The sequence below is a fragment of the Eleginops maclovinus genome, chromosome 4 (genome assembly GCF_036324505.1).
Source record: "Eleginops maclovinus isolate JMC-PN-2008 ecotype Puerto Natales chromosome 4, JC_Emac_rtc_rv5, whole genome shotgun sequence".
Classification (NCBI taxonomy): Eukaryota; Metazoa; Chordata; class Actinopteri; order Perciformes; family Eleginopidae; genus Eleginops; species Eleginops maclovinus.
This window is the reverse complement of record NC_086352.1, coordinates 12,335,742-12,353,515: the sequence shown is the minus strand read 5'-3', so window position 1 is coordinate 12,353,515 and position 17,774 is coordinate 12,335,742. Positions and strand designations below refer to the sequence as shown.

Below are 17,774 nucleotides of genomic sequence, written 5' to 3'. Positions count from 1 at the left end.
TGCTCTACCCATGTGGATGTCCACCCCCCGTCCCTCACTAAAACTAAAATAACTTAAGAAAAAAAAAACTGACACGCACACCCAAACACGTGTGCTAAACAATGGTGGTTTTGAGTGACACCACTCATAGAGTGATATGTGACATAGCTCACATACTGTACTGTACTAACTGCACACTGAGGAGAGATGATCCCCCTTTGACACACACACACACACACACACACACACACACACACACACACACACACACACACACACACACACACACACACACACACACACACACACACACACACACACACACATTATATGAGTAGTCAGGCAATTGTTGCAAATAACTATATTTACAACAAGTCCATGCCTGGTCATACATCTAAAAGATAAGGGAAATCTCACTTTAAACTAGTCCTGAAAGATCCCAAGATCAATTGCTAAAAATGTACATATGGCTCTTCAAATAGAAACTTAAACTGCATAAGAGGCTATAACAAGCATGTCAACACATCATACTATAAACAGCTTGCTTTGTAACACTTCCAGTACAAAGCTCAAGCTGTTTATCTCTTTTCCCAGTTCCATTTTTACAAATGTAACACCATCTTTATCTCACACTCTCTATTTTACTCACAGATCCAGAACATTGTGGTCATGATATCTGTTGACTGCTATTTTTAGTTGTTTGGCATGACACTGTACAAACTTATCCCGTACATTAACACCCTTGAAAAAACACACACGGTAGCAGCAGACAAGCAGACGTGGAGCAGTGATTCAAATTAGATTGGAGGGCACTCAAAAGTGACAGAGCATCTTGATGGCCTTGGGATGCATATTGCCTATTGAAAGTAGAGCATCACTGGTTCATTACCAGATGGGGATTTTTTTCCTGGAACCAGTATTTATCGTTTGTCCCTGTTGTCTATTAATAAAGGCTAGAATAAAACAAAATGTATTTATGTGAAGTAATTTTAATCCATGTGGCAGCATTCACCCAGACAGAAAAACTAAATATATACTCTTCAATAGAATTCAGATTGTATACACTTTTCTGAACAAGCTAGGATAGGGCAGTTAAGCTTGTACTTATTCCCTACTAAAAAAAAAAAGGCTTTCTGTAGCTTTGTGGTCTCTCTGGTTTATCTGATTTTGGTTTGATTTGGCACACAAGTTGGGGAAATGTATTTAGTTAAATTCAAACATTACAGGTCAAACTGACAAATGTCACTTTTTGTCGCATGTGAACACATTCACAACATGTCCACTAGATGGCGGAGTGTGTCCTATGCGTTTCCTCGCTGGTAGCCCATACGATAGGCCTGTCTGTGGTCTCTGCCTGTCAGAGGTTCCATACTGTAACTGGTATGTAATTAACCTTTATTTGTTATATAGGAAAAACTTTTTGTCACATGTGTAGCTCTTCTTATTATTGTTTATCTAATCTTTAGGGCATCGATTCGATATCTATATATCTATTGTTATATATCATTATTAAGGTACAACAATTAATAGGAAGTGTTTTCTGTTTTCTGTTTATTGTTTGAGTGGAGCAATCTGTCATAAACTATCAACTCACAACTGAAGGCAGTAAACTATAAATTCACCCATGCAATAAGATCAGTGAATAAATCAGCATGCAATAGAAACCTTAAATATAATAATCCAAGCATTAAATTGGAGTCTTTGGGTCAGAAAACATGTAAAGATGGTTAAAATAAAATATAATTAATCAAATCAATCAAATGAAGGTTTTTTGTTTTGTTCAAATCAAATAGAATTTGGACCAGTAAAAAGAGGTGTGTCTTATCTATATCTGATATGGATTTGGAGTCACTGACTGGATCACGTTCATGGCAGCTGTTGAGAAAAACTGTTTTTAAAATGAGCATGATGATATATAAAATAATAGTGGTTTTGTGACATTGAAAATGTAATATATTCATGGTCCCTACATGAAACTGTTTAGGAGCGAGGGATCGGATATGAGCCTACCGCCCTCTTACTTAGGCAAAAGAGCAGAGTGAATGTTTGTCCAATATCAAACCTAAAACTAACATCTCCCCGGTGAAAATCATCAACAATAAAAGCTCCATTTAAAGTAGTCATATGTCACAGAGATCAGACGTCAACTGAAGAGAGACTTGCTCACAGAGAACTCTTCGAGGAAGTGGGAGTGGGGATGCATTTCCACTGAGTTCGTGGTGCAACATTTCCCGTAACAGTTTTCCATATCAGGAAGCCTGTGAGGCTACGGCATTACACTGCAAACACGCAGCACGTTCCCACGAAATGGGTCGTTGCTGTTAAATTGGTTTAGTATTTGTCAAATCGAAGTGGAATACATCGTTTCTAAATGGAGCCAAACAGGTAATCTGGGTTTTAGGAAACTGTTTTTGTCACTTCAGTATTCCTATCATTGAAATAACGCTGCTATTCTGTTTGATTTCAGGCGAGTTCGCGACAGGATGTATTTCGTCCTGCTTATTTTAGGGAATATTGCAACAGCTCTCTCTGGTAGGCTACGTATATTGGAGAGTGTGTTTATGTTATATATGCAATACATCATCCTCATAATTAATATATTGGTGATATGTATGTTTCAGGACTGACGTTTGACTGTTTCAACGACTACGATATATTGATGCGTTGCCAATTTGAAGCGCAAAACTGCACTGGATACCATATGATTCTAAAAAACAACTACTCGAGCAAGTGAGATGTTTAGCATGTTTCACTCATCCAATGTAAACAATAGGGATTTACTACAGTTCATATAAATAAAAAGTGTCGATTCCGATTCAGGATTCATAGGGCAGTGGTTCCCAACCCTCTTCCTTAAAGGCCATCATTTTGAGCAGAATTTCCCCTTGTAAAAGTAATGTTTGTTGTGTTGTGTTCCACAGGCAGGAGCAGTGCATTTTCGATCAGTGTGATGCTGGACAGTGTTGTTGCTCTATTCACAACATGATGTTTGTATACGGGGAGCATCATATAACGACAGTTTTCAAAGGAAACAAAACCATGGGGTCTAAAATCATTGACATCAAAAACACCGGTAAGTTAATTTATTCTAAAAAAGAGTCTGTAAATCTAATCTGTAGCCCTCAGAAATATACTGATTCAGAAAAGCAGTGAATAAATGTTAAACTGGCTTGAGGATAGGAAATAACCTGCCCTTACTTTCCTTGTCTCTATTATTCAACAGTTAAACCCAAAGCCCCAATAATCGTCTCTGTCGAAGAATCCAATGGGAATGTTCAAGTCAAGTGGAAGACAAACTATAATGACCACTTCGGGGATACTTTGTATTCTACAGTCACTTACCATATAAAAGGAGACACAGCAAATGTAGGAGCAATGTCAGATGCACTGTATAAGCAAACATTTCCCCTGGTGACTTTCTTGTGGACTTTGAATTATGTCAAGTTGCTGTTAAGTTACAGAAACTATAAAAACTGTGCTACCTTTTCTTTTTTCCTTATGTTTCCTTACCAGAAATCCATCTCTATCAAACCAAGTACACTTGGTGGACTGTATTACTATGAAATAACTGGTAAAGACTTGGCGCCAAGTACAACATATTGGGTCAGCGTGAAAAGCTTCACAACCTGGAGTAAAAAGTTCAGCGACAGCAGTCAAGAGTTTGAATTCACAACCCGTAAGTGAAATATATATTTATATATTTATTTTTTAAGCTTAATTATACTGCATATTCCTATTTCTTTTGTAAGGTGAAATATATGATGTACTCTTAGACCTTCAAAATCTCAACTGTAAACTGTATTTTATGTGTATTGAAATGTGTTCCAAAATAATGAACATGTTGTTGTTCTGATGCAATTTCACATATTTAAATGCAGTTTGAAGTATGAAAGAACAAAGTATGATTAATAGTGTATCCACCAAAAAATTTCAGTCGAACCACAACAGCTTTCACTCCTGCTAGATTGCTACTCAAACACACAGCAGCTGGATATGTTACAGTTGATCTGCGTTGGTGAAATCCTTCCGATTTGGTCTTTTCCGAGATTTCCATGTCTTGGATTTTAACCAGGATCTGCCAGCTATTTTCATTTGAACAAGTATTCTACAGGGATGTGCTCTTGCATCTCCTAATGTGGTATTGTGCGTCAGAGAGCTTTATTGCATTTCACAACCCAAAAAGAAAAAGGTCAACTTTGATGGAAAAAGCCGTCCACTTCGGGCCCACACTGCAGACACATTGATCTCATTGGAATGAATAACAAGGCGTTTGAACAGCTGTGCCGTGTTTTTTGTCTGATATCTCATGGATGTATTAGCCATAAATGGACTCTCCTTACTCTGTGTTTTCTTCTGTGCTGTTCCACTATAATATCGAGCACACTAATTGCTGCACCCAACCACATTCTCTACACCCAGTGGCAGTGGAAGATTTGGAGCTCTACCATTTTCCTTTTAGTCAGTCAAAATAAAGTCATGTGTGAATCTGTGTACAGAATGTATCAATGTATGCATTTAATTCATCTTTAAACCAGGGTGAGTGAACATTACTGGTGGATATTAGGCTCATTAGCATTTCTGTAATGAGATGCAGTCACTCCAATAAAAATAAGTCTTGAATCACGATTTAAAGACGTGATTATGCTTACAGCTGCTGAGTTGTAACAGTTGAATCTTCCCACATTGTGTACTGTTACAAAAAACACATGGCTGGTGCAGATTTACAGGCAAACAAGAGCCTCTTTAATGTATCTCTGCTGCATGTATTCTGTACAAAAATGGAGTCATATCTAAACTTAATTGATACACATGTTTTTTTTTACAGCTATGTCCTCGAATTCCCTAGCCGTGACTATCGTCATCAGCCTCTGTATTGCTGCTATCATCATCAGCGCTGCTTTGTATGGCTGTTGTATAAAGTAAGTGGTACAGAAAAAAAGATATTGTGTTGTTGTGAGTTTTTTTGAAAGTCTAACACTATATCTCCTGTTGTGTTGTGTCATTTGTGTGTATTTATTTGTGCAATTTTAGGCTCAAAACTAAGTGGTTGGAAACAGCCGCCAAATGTCCAAATCCCAAACTACTGCCGATGCGTTCAAGTGAGCAAGAGGTGAGTTACAAAGTGATCTATTTGTTGTTTTAAGGTAGGAAAAGAGCATGCATTAGATTGGTTTTCTTTGTATTTTCACCCTTATTTAGAATGATGTCACAGAATAATAATAAACAATTGTGGTTGTTTAAATCACAGGATTTTATGTTATAAAGAAGTGCAATAATCGGTGTACTGTATGTACTGTATATATATATCTATTTAACAATAGCTGAAAGGTGCTAAGTATATTTGCCTGCAAAGTTAGCAGATACAGCTCGATCAGATCTTAATTGTTGTTTGTTTTCATCTGCTTTGTTTCAGGTCTTGAAGCCTGCCCCGCTAGTCATCTCTTCTGTCTGGGTAGACTCCGTCGATACAGAGGACAGCAAATGGTTAGTGTGGCTATTGAAGATTTCCTTCAATACTTCTATGGTTATATCGGCAGTTTAAGCAACCCATTTCTCTGTTTTCAGGTTGGAGTGGTCACTGAAAGACCCAAGCTGTGGGAGCCCTCTGCAAAGCAGCGGAATCAATACTGGCTCTTCTTGTCTTAGTTATGCTAATACAGAACCCGCTGACATTATAGCCAGAGTTCAGGATGCTCTTGGTTTAGCCTTCCCTGAAATACGCCCTATGTCGCCTTTGATTACCAATGCGCTCACAGAAACAAACAAAGACAGTGGTTTGCCCTCCACTCCCTACAAACCCTGTAATGTCAGAGCTGAAGATACAAGTGTTGGATCATATAGCTTTGACAATGAAACCTATTCCTGCCTACTTCCCAACTTTGCACATCAGATTGAGATGGACTGCTCTGATGTCAAGGCTGAAATTCCTTGTGACTCTGAATACCTTCATAATACGAGCACCATGGTACCCTGTGTTGACAAACAGGCACTGGCTTGTCCACTTTTTCATTTACCACCACAGGATCCATCTCTTATGCCAATTGACATGTCATACCAGCAGAACAATGCAGATTCCTGGGGTGTTTCGCATGCGGAAGACTCCAGTTTGTCCTCAGTGTCTAGTGGAACCAACACAATAGCGTCATGGGATCATGTGTCCGGATTTAAGTCTGACAGTGAGGGCTTTGATGAAGCCATCCATGATGCAACAAAAGGGCCGATTATATGTGATGAAAACCCCTCCTACGGCGCTGTACCTGCAGGCTTGCAGAGCCTACCACCAGTATACGACGACTACCAGCCATTTCAGAGTCTGGTGGAGCAGCCTTGTTATTCGTTTACAGAGGAGAAAAGAGGCGAGGAAGAGGACCATTTAAACAAATATCCAGAGGAGACATTCCCCAAGATGCCTCAGAGCTTCTTAGGACCTGTTGCTTCAGGAGTTATTAACAATGTCCAGTGTCCCCCCAACCTCCAAAGACAGTTACTCGCCGTGATCCCTGCTGACCAGTCAATGCCAATCATCACAGACAGCGACTATCACAGTGTTTAGCACTTTGTTTTTATGCATTCATTTTTTGTGTTACATTTCTCCTTGTTTAAATGATATTGAGACATTGTTGAGAAAGCACAAAAAAGAGGGAGGATGTTACAGACTTTCATCAGGGTATTAGACCTTAAGATTACTAAAGTTTAAGTTTTTACTATTACTATTTTTTTGTGAACCATTTTTTATTGTTATTTTTGATTAATTCATGTTAACAGAAAAGAGCATGTATACAGATACAGATATCGTTTTAAATTAAACTTATATAAATTCATGGTATATTGTGCATGTACATACACCCGGTAATTAGCAAATATTATACATATATACATTAACTTAGATTGGCATTACATGCACAAGCAGATACAGACGTACACCTGCACATACGTATACAAAACTTAATCCTATATACTTATAAACATGCATGCACACATACTTACATACGAATGTACGCATGCACAAAAGCATACACGCAATATAAGTATATTCAGTACCCTTATTTCCCTCCCTGGTGAGTGATCTATTACTATTTTAAAGGCTGTTAAGGATACAATTTTTTGGGACAAGCTGCATTCTAGAAAAAGAAAAAAAAACGTTGCACCTTCAGAGCATTTGATATGATTAATTTTGTCATGGGGTAGCCTATGGTCGAATAGTCAGTTTATCTTAGGAAGGTTCCTAACGGAGCGAAATGACCCGGAAGTACCCATGATAAGAGCTGTTGGAATTCTCTAGATGATAGGAAAGGAGCTCTGAAACTTCCTTTATAACCTCCTTTAGCTTAGGAAACACTGGACCTTCCGTTATGAAAGGAAAGGAGAAAATGCAACTCTATCAAAAAGAGAAATATGAATGTTACTTTTTTACTGAAATGTGGGATAGTGTAAGTGCAGTCGGATTCTCAAAGCACTGCAGTGTCTTTTCCTAAGTCCTTTTGAATTCTCCTATCCACTATTCCTTAACCCCGTGACATTTCACGCAAAGGTCAAGGTATAGTAGATGAGAATAGACGATAAGAGCTGATTTTTGGCTATTCGACCGTACCCATGGCCTCTACCTCTGCCCAGCCTGCACCCTCTCCCTCTCCCCCTCGTGAAAACAGGTGTGAAGGAGTCAGGCAGCCAGCTGCAAGCAGTCCAATCTCCTCTGCCATAAAGCTCCGGCTTTCACTCCGCCACAGTGCCAGATCTTAGACTCTGTTCACACAGTTAGTCATTTCTCTAGCTCCTTCTATATTTAATGGTGTCCATACCTCCTCATTCAACAGTGTAAAGTGTTTAAATACTTTCAATGTATTCCACATATGTATCCTTAAATCTTTATTGTTGTTATTGTAAATATTCTTCTCTCTTTTTGCACTATTTTATTTATCTTATTTGCACCATGTATGTTGAGTTGTTGGAGGAGCATGGGACATAAGATTTTCATTGCCAACATATACGTTGTATATGCTGTGCATATGACAAATAAAACCTTGAAACCTTGAAACCTCATAGTCAACATTCAAGCTGTTGTTTTCTGGATATTTGGGACAGAAAGGATTATCATTACAACCTGTTGCATACAGTACATTGGTAGGTAACACATGATATATAATTTATGAGGTCAGAATACAGACAGGAAAATCTTTTGATCCTTCAGTGTATTTATGATGGACATTTTATAGCCAGAACTTGGGTTGCCTGTCAAAATGTTGGCAGTGATACAGAATAATGCAGTCACACTTCCCTTTCTGACTTTGTTTATTTTTTTGTTGCACAGTTTGCTTCAGACTTGACCAGAGCTGTCATCATAAGAATATAGTATATACGCAATTGTGCTAAAACCAAGCCTTTTAAGGACAATTAAGTTTCAAGGTTTCAAGGTTTTATTTGTCATATGCACAGCAGATACAGCGTATATGTTGGCAATGAAAATCTTATGTCGCGTGCTCCTCCAACAACTCAACATACATGGTGCAAATAAGATAAATAAAATAGTGCAAATAGAGAGAAGAATATTTACAATATCAACAATACAGATTTGAGGATGTGAAATATATACATATGTGGAATACATTGAGAGTATTTAAATACTTTACACTGTTGAATGAGGAGGTATGGACAGATGCATATATTATATATAACAGATGTATATGGCAGATATGTACAATATATAGATATGTGTACTATAAACAGATATGTATGGCAGATGTGTATAATATATAGATATGTGTACTATAAACAGATATGTATGGCAGATGTGTATAATATATATATATATATATATGTATGTGTGTACTATAAACAGATGTGAGTAGACATTCACCCTGTGTTTGAAACAAGTGATCCATCATAATGACCAGGTGTCATTCAGGGTTGTGAAATCACTTCCTCATTGCTCTTCTTTGGAACTGCTGAGCCACCTCCACAGAAACACACCCCGTCACAGCAAATATGCAAACTTACATGAACTCTTTTTACTGTAAGTACAGATCATTATGCATTGAAATGGTGGAATAAGTGAAACAAAGATGTTCAAATGAGCTGGAGTTGTACTTTAAAGGAACATTGCTTTTAATTTAAAACATGCAATTTTCTCCTTATGTCAGTTGTGTTGTTGTGACAGAGGACATCGTATGTATATCTGCAAATGATAAATGATAATAAAAACCAAGTGCTTAGCTACTCTTTATTGCATTTGAAGGAACTTGTGAAAGATGGCATTAAGACTTCCTAAAATGTACTTCCTTAATTTAACACATTTTCTGTTGAAACTGGGTATAAGAATGACAATGGTTTTGGGTGAAAAGAATATTTAAGAAAAAAGTTATTAGGGCTTTCAAAGAGAACGGACTTGTTGGAGTTAAGTTGACAATTGGTTCAACCTACAGATACATCTACTTGACCTCCCAAAGTGTTGTGTTAATGTAAACATGGCTTAATGTTTATTAAGTTATAAAACAGTGTGTTGTCCTCACTGCAGTGTAGCAACTGTAGCTATACAATTAGCTAACTCTGATGCAAAATGACGTCAAGTCGTAGTGAACGTTAACTTGCTGTTTACTGTGGCTTCCAACATCATCTTACATGACAGAGTGAAAACTGTAACAAAGGAAAACATGGCTTAATGTTTATTAAGTTATAAAACAGTATGGTTATATCATCTCCTGAAACAGAACACTGTTTCAGTGCCACTAAAATGAAGACACTATCTTTTCATGGCTGTAATGTTAAAAAAAAAACATAGTTCAAACTTCAGAAGTGCTGTTGCAAGAAAAGAGGCCCTATTTCCTGTAGTGTTATAGATTATTGTGCATGCAAATGGTTAACGAAACTAAAATCCCAAAGTTCCTTCCAGAGTAAATTCCTCTCATCCCCTCACGCATTCCCTGAGCAGGTACATGACAATCAACAAACAATAAAAAAACATTACACTGTCTCTACTAATACAAATAAAGACAGATCAGAGCATGGATAAACATTAGGATACCAGTATAAGCTAAATAAATACAATTCACTCAAGCAAAACAACTTTAATCAAATGAATGGGGGACAAGACAGATGCTTTCAACATGGGAAAGCTAAAAGTATGTGCAGTGTTAACTCTGCTTCCATCTGGTGGTCTTACATGAAAACACACTACCTCACTACTACCGCTAACTTAATGGAAAACCAATTTTTTTTTAGCACTGACCTAAACCAAGCAGGTGACTTTGAACGAACGATGAGTGCACAATTCAGCATGTAGAAGAGCAGGAAAAGGATGAATACAATTTACATGCAGTCATACTGTACAGCATTTCCTGTAATTGGAGGAGCCACCTATAAGCATCGAGGAAAGTTATTGGAGGAGCAGAGCTTGTCGTACCTGTGATGTCTGTGATTGGAAGATCACAGGAGCATCTCAATACTCATGGTGTCACTCTAATCAGCTAATTAACTCAAAACACTTCCAAAGGGGTCCTGAGCCTTTAAATGGTTTCTCAATCTGGTTGAGTAGGCGTCACAATCATGGGGAAGACTGCTGACTTGACAGTTGTCCAGAAGGCAGTCATTGACACCCTCTACAAGGAGGGTAAGCCTCAAAAGGTCATTGCTAAAGAAGCTGGCTGTTCACAGAGTGCTGTATCCAAGTATATTCATAGAAAGTTGAGTAGAAGGAAAAAGTGTGGTAGGAAAAAATGCACAAGCAACAGGGATAACCGCAGCCTTGAGAGGATTGTCAAGAAAAGGCCATTCAACAATTTGGGTGAGCTTCACAAGGAATGGACTGAGGCTGGAGTCAAGAGCCACTACGCACAGACATATCCAGGACATGGGCTACAACTGTCGCATTCCTCGTGTCAAGCCACTTTTGGATTTCATTTGGAAATCAAGGTCCCAGACTCTGGAGGAAGAGTGGAGAGGCACAGAATCCACATTGCTTGAAGTCCAGTGGGAAGTTTCCTCAGTCAGTGATGATTTGGGGAGCAGGTTTTAGAGCACTTCCTGCTTCCTTCTTCTGACAAGCTTTATGGAGATGCTGATTTCATTTCCAGCAGGACTCGGCACCTGCCTACACTGCCAAAAGTACTAAGACCTGGTTTAATGACCACGGAATTACTTTGCTTAATTGGCCAGCCAGCTCGCCTGACCTGAACCCTATAGAGAATCTATGGGGTAATGTCAAGAGGGAGATGAGAGACACAAGTCCCAAAAATGCAGATGAGCTGAAGGCCGCTATCAAAGCAACCTGGGCTTCCATAACACCTCAGCAGCGCCACAGGCTGATCGCCTCCATGCCACGTCGCATTGATGCAGTGATTCATGCAAAAGGAGGCCCAACCAAGTACTGAATGCATACATATGAACATTCTTTTCAGAATTCCGACATTTTTGTATTAAAAATCGTTTTTTTTATGTAATATTCAAACTTTCTGAGATACTGATTTTTGGGTTTTCATTAGCTGTAAGCCGTAGTCATCAAGTTTAAAACAAATAAAGGCTAGAAATATTTCACTTTGTGTGCAATGAATCGATATAATAAATGATTTTAATTTTTTTTATTGACTTAATGAAATAAATGAACTTTCAATATATTCTAATGTATTGAGATGCACCTGCAGAGAAGGGTTGGGTGTCCCTGGGTAACCTCTGATTATACTGAACTCCTGGGAAAAGTTCTGTTATTGCTGAAACTCCTGTGTTACTGGTAACACTTCTCTACCTTTATGCATACCTGAAGCTTTGACTACAGTATGCACCCAGGTCGGCTGAGGCTGAGGCCATGGCTGGAGGAACAGATTGAGTCTGGCAACTATCCGGGAGTCAGCTGGCTGGACCAGGTAGACCCCTCTACCTCACCATCATCCCACACATGCACACACACCTGGGTGCAAACAGTTTTGCTGTACATCAAATCCTTATATAAAGAATAAATAATCAGGGATTAATATTGGCATAATGTCCGGTCCTTATTTTTTGTATTTTATTCAACAGGCAGCACAAATCTTCCAGATCCCATGGAAACATGCTGCTCGTCATATATGGAGCATTGACCAAGATGCTACACTCTTCAGGAGTTGGGCCATGCACACAGGTAGGAGCCCATCACTAATATAAGGGGTGTTTTGTATTGTCCGAAAAGACATCAGGTTTCTCGTTTTGTTTAACATTGACTCCTCATATTATATACATCTGAGGCAGGTTGTTCAATGACTTGTGTTGTTGTTTTGCAGCATCAATGTGTAAAAACACAATAAGCTTATGTTTGTTAAAAAAAAAACTCACAACTGAAGGCAATAGGCTACACAACTATAAATTCACCCATGCAATAAGATCAGTGAATAAGTCAGCATGCAATAAAAACCTTAAATATAATAATCCAAGCATTAAATTGGAGTCTTTGGGACATGTAAAGATGGTTAAAATAAAATACAATTAATCAAAGAAAGTCCTTTTTTTTTATCAAATAGAATTTGGACCAGTAAAAAGAGGTGTGTCTTATCTATATCTGATATGGATTTGGAGTCACTGACTGGATCATGTTCATGGCAGCTGTTGAGAAGAAATGTTTTTAAAATGAGCATGATGATATATAAAAAAGACTTGGCGCCAAGTACAACATATTGGGTCAGCGTGAAAAGCTTCACAACCTGGAGTAACAAGTTCAGCGACAGCAGTCAAGAGTGTGAATTCACAACCCGTAAGTGAAATATATATTTATACATTTATTTTTTAAGCTTAATTATACTGCATATTTCTTAGACGTGATAACTTCAGCATATTCATATTTCTTTTGTAAGGTGAAATATATGATGTACTCTTAGACCTTCAAAATCTCAACTGTAAACTGTATTTTATGTGTATTGAAATGTGTTCCAAAATAATGAACATGTTGTTGTTCTGATGCAATTTCACATATTTAAATGCAGTTTGAAGTATGAAAGAACAAAGTATGATTAATAGTGTATCCACCAAAAAATTTCAGTCGAACCACAACAGCTTTTACTCCTGCTAGATTGCTACTCAAACACACAGCAGCTGGATATGTTACAGTTGATCTGCGTTGGTGAAATCCTTCCGATTTGGTCTTTTCCGAGATTTCCATGTCTTGGATTTTAACCAGGATCTGCCAGCTATTTTCATTTGAACAAGTATTCTACAGGGATGTGCTCTTGCATCTCCTAATGTGGTATTGTGCACCCAGTGGCAGTGGAAGATTTGGAGCTCTACCATTTTCCTTTTAGTCAGTCAAAATAAAGTCATGTGTGAATCTGTGTACAGAATGTATCAATGTATGCATTTAATTCATCTTTAAACCAGGGTGAGTGAACATTACTGGTGGATATTAGGCTCATTAGCATTTCTGTAATGAGATGCAGTCACTCCAATAAAAATAAGTCTTGAATCACGATTTAAAGACGTGATTATGCTTACAGCTGCTGAGTTGTAACAGTTGAATCTTCCCACATTGTGTACTGTTACAAAAAACACATGGCTGGTGCAGATTTACAGGCAAACAAGAGCCTCTTTAATGTATCTCTGCTGCATGTATTCTGTACAAAAATGGAGTCATATCTAAACTTAATTGATACACATGTTTTTTTTTACAGCTATGTCCTCGAATTCCCTAGCCGTGACTATCGTCATCAGCCTCTGTATTGCTGCTATCATCATCAGCGCTGCTTTGTATGGCTGTTGTATAAAGTAAGTGGTACAGAAAAAAAGATATTGTGTTGTTGTGAGTTTTTTTGAAAGTCTAACACTGTATCTCCTGTTGTGTTGTGTCATTTGTGTGTATTTATTTGTGCAATTTTAGGCTCAAAACTAAGTGGTTGGAAACAGCCGCCAAATGTCCAAATCCCAAACTACTGCCGATGCGTTCAAGTGAGCAAGAGGTGAGTTACAAAGTGATCTATTTGTTGTTTTAAGGTAGGAAAAGAGCATGCATTAGATTGGTTTTCTTTGTATTTTCACCCTTATTTAGAATGATGTCACAGAATAATAATAAACAATTGTGGTTGTTTAAATCACAGGATTTTATGTTATAAAGAAGTGCAATAATCGGTGTACTGTATGTACTGTATATATATCTATTTAACAATAGCTGAAAGGTGCTAAGTATATTTGCCTGCAAAGTTAGCAGATACAGCTCGATCAGATCTTAATTGTTGTTTGTTTTCATCTGCTTTGTTTCAGGTCTTGAAGCCTGCCCCGCTAGTCATCTCTTCTGTCTGGGTAGACTCCGTCGATACAGAGGACAGCAAATGGTTAGTGTGGCTATTGAAGATTTCCTTCAATATTTCTATGGTTATATCGGCAGTTTAAGCAACCCATTTCTCTGTTTTCAGGTTGGAGTGGTCACTGAAAGACCCAAGCTGTGGGAGCCCTCTGCAAAGCAGCGGAATCAATACTGGCTCTTCTTGTCTTAGTTATGCTAATACAGAACCCGCTGACATTATAGCCAGAGTTCAGGATGCTCTTGGTTTAGCCTTCCCTGAAATACGCCCTATGTCGCCTTTGATTACCAATGCGCTCACAGAAACAAACAAAGACAGTGGTTTGCCCTCCACTCCCTACAAACCCTGTGATGTCAGAGCTGAAGATACAAGTGTTGGATCATATAGCTTTGACAATGAAACCTATTCCTGCCTACTTCCCAACTTTGCACATCAGATTGTGATGGACTGCTCTGATGTCAAGGCTGAAATTCCTTGTGACTCTGAATACCTTCATAATACGAGCACCATGGTACCCTGTGTTGACAAACAGGCACTGGCTTGTCCACTTTTTCATTTACCACCACAGGATCCATCTCTTATGCCAATTGACATGTCATACCAGCAGAACAATGCAGATTCCTGGGGTGTTTCGCATGCGGAAGACTCCAGTTTGTCCTCAGTGTCTAGTGGAACCAACACAATAGCGTCATGGGATCATATGTCCGGAGTTAAGTCTGACAGTGAGGGCTTTGACGAAGCCATCCATGATGCAACAAAAGGGCCGATTATATGTGATGAAAACCCCTCCTACGGCGCTGTACCTGCAGGCTTGCAGAGCCTACCACCAGTATACGACGACTACCAGCCATTTCAGAGTCTGGTGGAGCAGCCTTGTTATTCGTTTACAGAGGAGAAAAGAGGCGAGGAAGAGGACCATTTAAACAAATATCCAGAGGAGACATTCCCCAAGATGCCTCAGAGCTTCTTAGGACCTGTTGCTTCAGGAGTTATTAACAATGTCCAGTGTCCCCCCAACCTCCAAAGACAGTTACTCGCCGTGATCCCTGCTGACCAGTCAATGCCAATCATCACAGACAGTGACTATCACAGTGTTTAGCACTTTGTTTTTATGCATTCATGTTTTGTGTTACATTTCTCCTTGTTTAAATGATATTGAGACATTGTTGAGAAAGCACAAAAAAGAGGGAGGATGTTACAGACTTTCATCAGGGTATTAGACCTTAAGATTACTAAAGTTTAAGTTTTTACTATTACTATTTTAAAGGCTGTTCAGGATACGCTTCTTTTGGGACAAGCTGCATTCTAAAACAGAAAAAGCAAAAAACCGTTGCACCTTCAGAGCATTTGATATGATTAATTTGTATGGTTGCAACTGTATGGTATTGATTTAGTTAAATATGCAAGTTTGTCTATAAGAAATGTACATGTAAAGTCTCTTATCCAAAAGCTAAATGCACTTGTTTTGAGTTTTAAAGAGAAGCTTGTTAAAAACAAAACCACCTCACTTATCCGTATCTCACATCTTTTGTTTCTCACTCGGTTCATAGGAAATGTTGTAAAGCTTACTTAACCACCAAGTTTGTATCGAAAGTAAGACTTGTGAAAATTGAGTTAACAAATGAGTATTTACTGCAGATTACTTCATTCTGTCTGAGCTTGACTTGACCAGAGCTGTCATCATAAGAATATAGTATATGTACCCAATTGAGCTAAAACCAAGCCTTTTAAGGACAATTAAATTAACCCTGTGTTTGAAACAAGTCATCCATCATAATGAGCAGGTGTTGACACTGACGCTGTGTACAAGAAGGGGATGAGCCGACTCTATTTCCTGAGGAAGCTGAAATCCTTCAATGTGTGCAGCAAGTTGTAGGAGATCTTTTACCAGTCTGTTGTTGCTAGTGCACTCTTCTTTGCTGCCGTCTGCTATGGGGGCAGCATCAGAGCCGGTGACACCAGCAGACTGTAAAAACTAATTAAGAAAGCTGGCTCTGTCATCGTCATCAAACTGGACAACTTTGAGACTGTGGTGGAGAGGAGGACTCTGAAAAACTGTTGTCCATCATGGATAACCCCACCCACCCTTTCCACCTGGAGCTGGAAGGACAGCGGAGCTCCTTCTCCAACAGACTGCTCCAGCTCCGCTGTCACAAGGACAGATACAGGAGAACCTTCCTTCCCACTGCACTTTACAATAATTCCCCCCTGGCTGGCAGACAACTCACTGATCCATAGCCTCTCTTGTGAACTGGACATAACATGCACACCTTGAAACTTAACATTGTACATTTACATTATATTTACTTATTCCATTTCACTGCATTATTTGTGCATTTGTATGTTTCTCATATTTAATTTTAGCTCTAATTATTTGTAATTTGTTATACTTCTTCTTTTTTGTATTTCACTGCTGCAATCAAACAATTTCGCAGTTTGGGATAAATAAAGTATTTCTGATTTTGATTCTGATACTGGTTATTCAGGGTTGTGAAATCACTTCCTCATTGCTCTTCTTTGGAACTGCTGAGCCACCTGCACAGAAACACACCCCGTCACAGCAAATATGCAAACTTACATGAACTCTTTTTACTGTAAGTACAGATCATTATGCATTGAAATGGTGGAATAAGTGAAACAAAGATGTTCAAATGAGCTGGAGTTGTGCTTTAAAGGAACATTGCTTTTAATTTAAAACATGCAATTTTCTCCTTATGTCAGTTGTGTTGTTGTGACAGAGGACATCGTATGTATATCTGCAAATGATAATAAAAACCAAGTGCTTAGCTACTCTTTATCGCATTTGAAGGAACTTGTGAAAGATGGCATTAAGACTTCCTAAAATGTACTTCCTTAATTTAACACATTTTCTGTTGAAACTGGGTATAAGAATGACAATGGTTTTGGGTGAAAAGAATATTTAAGAAAAAAGTTATTAGGGCTTTCAAAGAGAACGGACTTGTTGGAGTTAAGTTGACAATTGGTTCAACCTACAGATACATCTACTTGACCTCCCAAAGTGTTGTGTTAATGTAAACATGGCTTAATGTTTATTAAGTTATAAAACAGTGTGTTGTCCTCACTGCAGTGTAGCAACTGTAGCTCTACAATTAGCTAACTCTGATGCAAAATGACGTCAAGTCGTAGTGAACGTTAACTTGCTGTTTACTGTGGCTTCCAACATCATCTTACATGACAGAGTGAAAACTGTAACAAAGGAATAAAGTTCGACTGTTTTAGCATAAATGGAATATAGTTGTAAATATATGTAAATAAAACGTTGTACCTATGTGTAGTCTTTCCTTTTTAAACAGTATTTTAACATTAACTTATTAACATAACAATGAATTTGTACTTACGACACTAGAAGCAACTAGTGCTAACAACTGATGTATTTGACCTGTATAGATTCTGTCTGTTTACTTTCCACTTTACAGGAAAATGGCCGTTTCTTACCCCAAACTCCGCGACAGCTTGTCAAAATAAAAGTCCCTTAAACATTTTTGCCTTAATGGCAACACAAACAGTATGGTAATATCATCTCCT

General features: G+C 38.3%; 2 protein-coding genes across 2 annotated transcripts; both read left to right on the top strand.

Moving 5' to 3' along the window:
* Window positions 1–2,125: 2,125 nt before the first annotated feature.
* il4r.1 (interleukin 4 receptor, tandem duplicate 1) lies at window positions 2,126–9,197 on the top strand. The gene is made up of 10 exons (XM_063881336.1): window positions 2,126–2,364; window positions 2,447–2,511; window positions 2,601–2,709; window positions 2,901–3,052; window positions 3,203–3,345; window positions 3,493–3,655; window positions 4,805–4,898; window positions 5,011–5,089; window positions 5,393–5,463; window positions 5,545–9,197. Exons 1-10 carry the CDS (start codon window positions 2,351–2,353, stop codon window positions 6,530–6,532), a joined length of 1,878 nt encoding a protein of 625 aa, XP_063737406.1. The 5' UTR covers window positions 2,126–2,350; the 3' UTR covers window positions 6,533–9,197.
* A 2,547-nt stretch (window positions 9,198–11,744) lies between these two features.
* Window positions 11,745–16,536, top strand: LOC134863766 (uncharacterized). The gene is made up of 6 exons (XM_063882444.1): window positions 11,745–11,831; window positions 11,986–12,085; window positions 13,602–13,695; window positions 13,808–13,886; window positions 14,188–14,258; window positions 14,340–16,536. The coding sequence occupies exons 1-6, from the start codon at window positions 11,745–11,747 to the stop codon at window positions 15,325–15,327; spliced, it is 1,419 nt and encodes a 472-aa protein (XP_063738514.1). The 3' UTR covers window positions 15,328–16,536.
* Window positions 16,537–17,774: the final 1,238 nt, after the last annotated feature.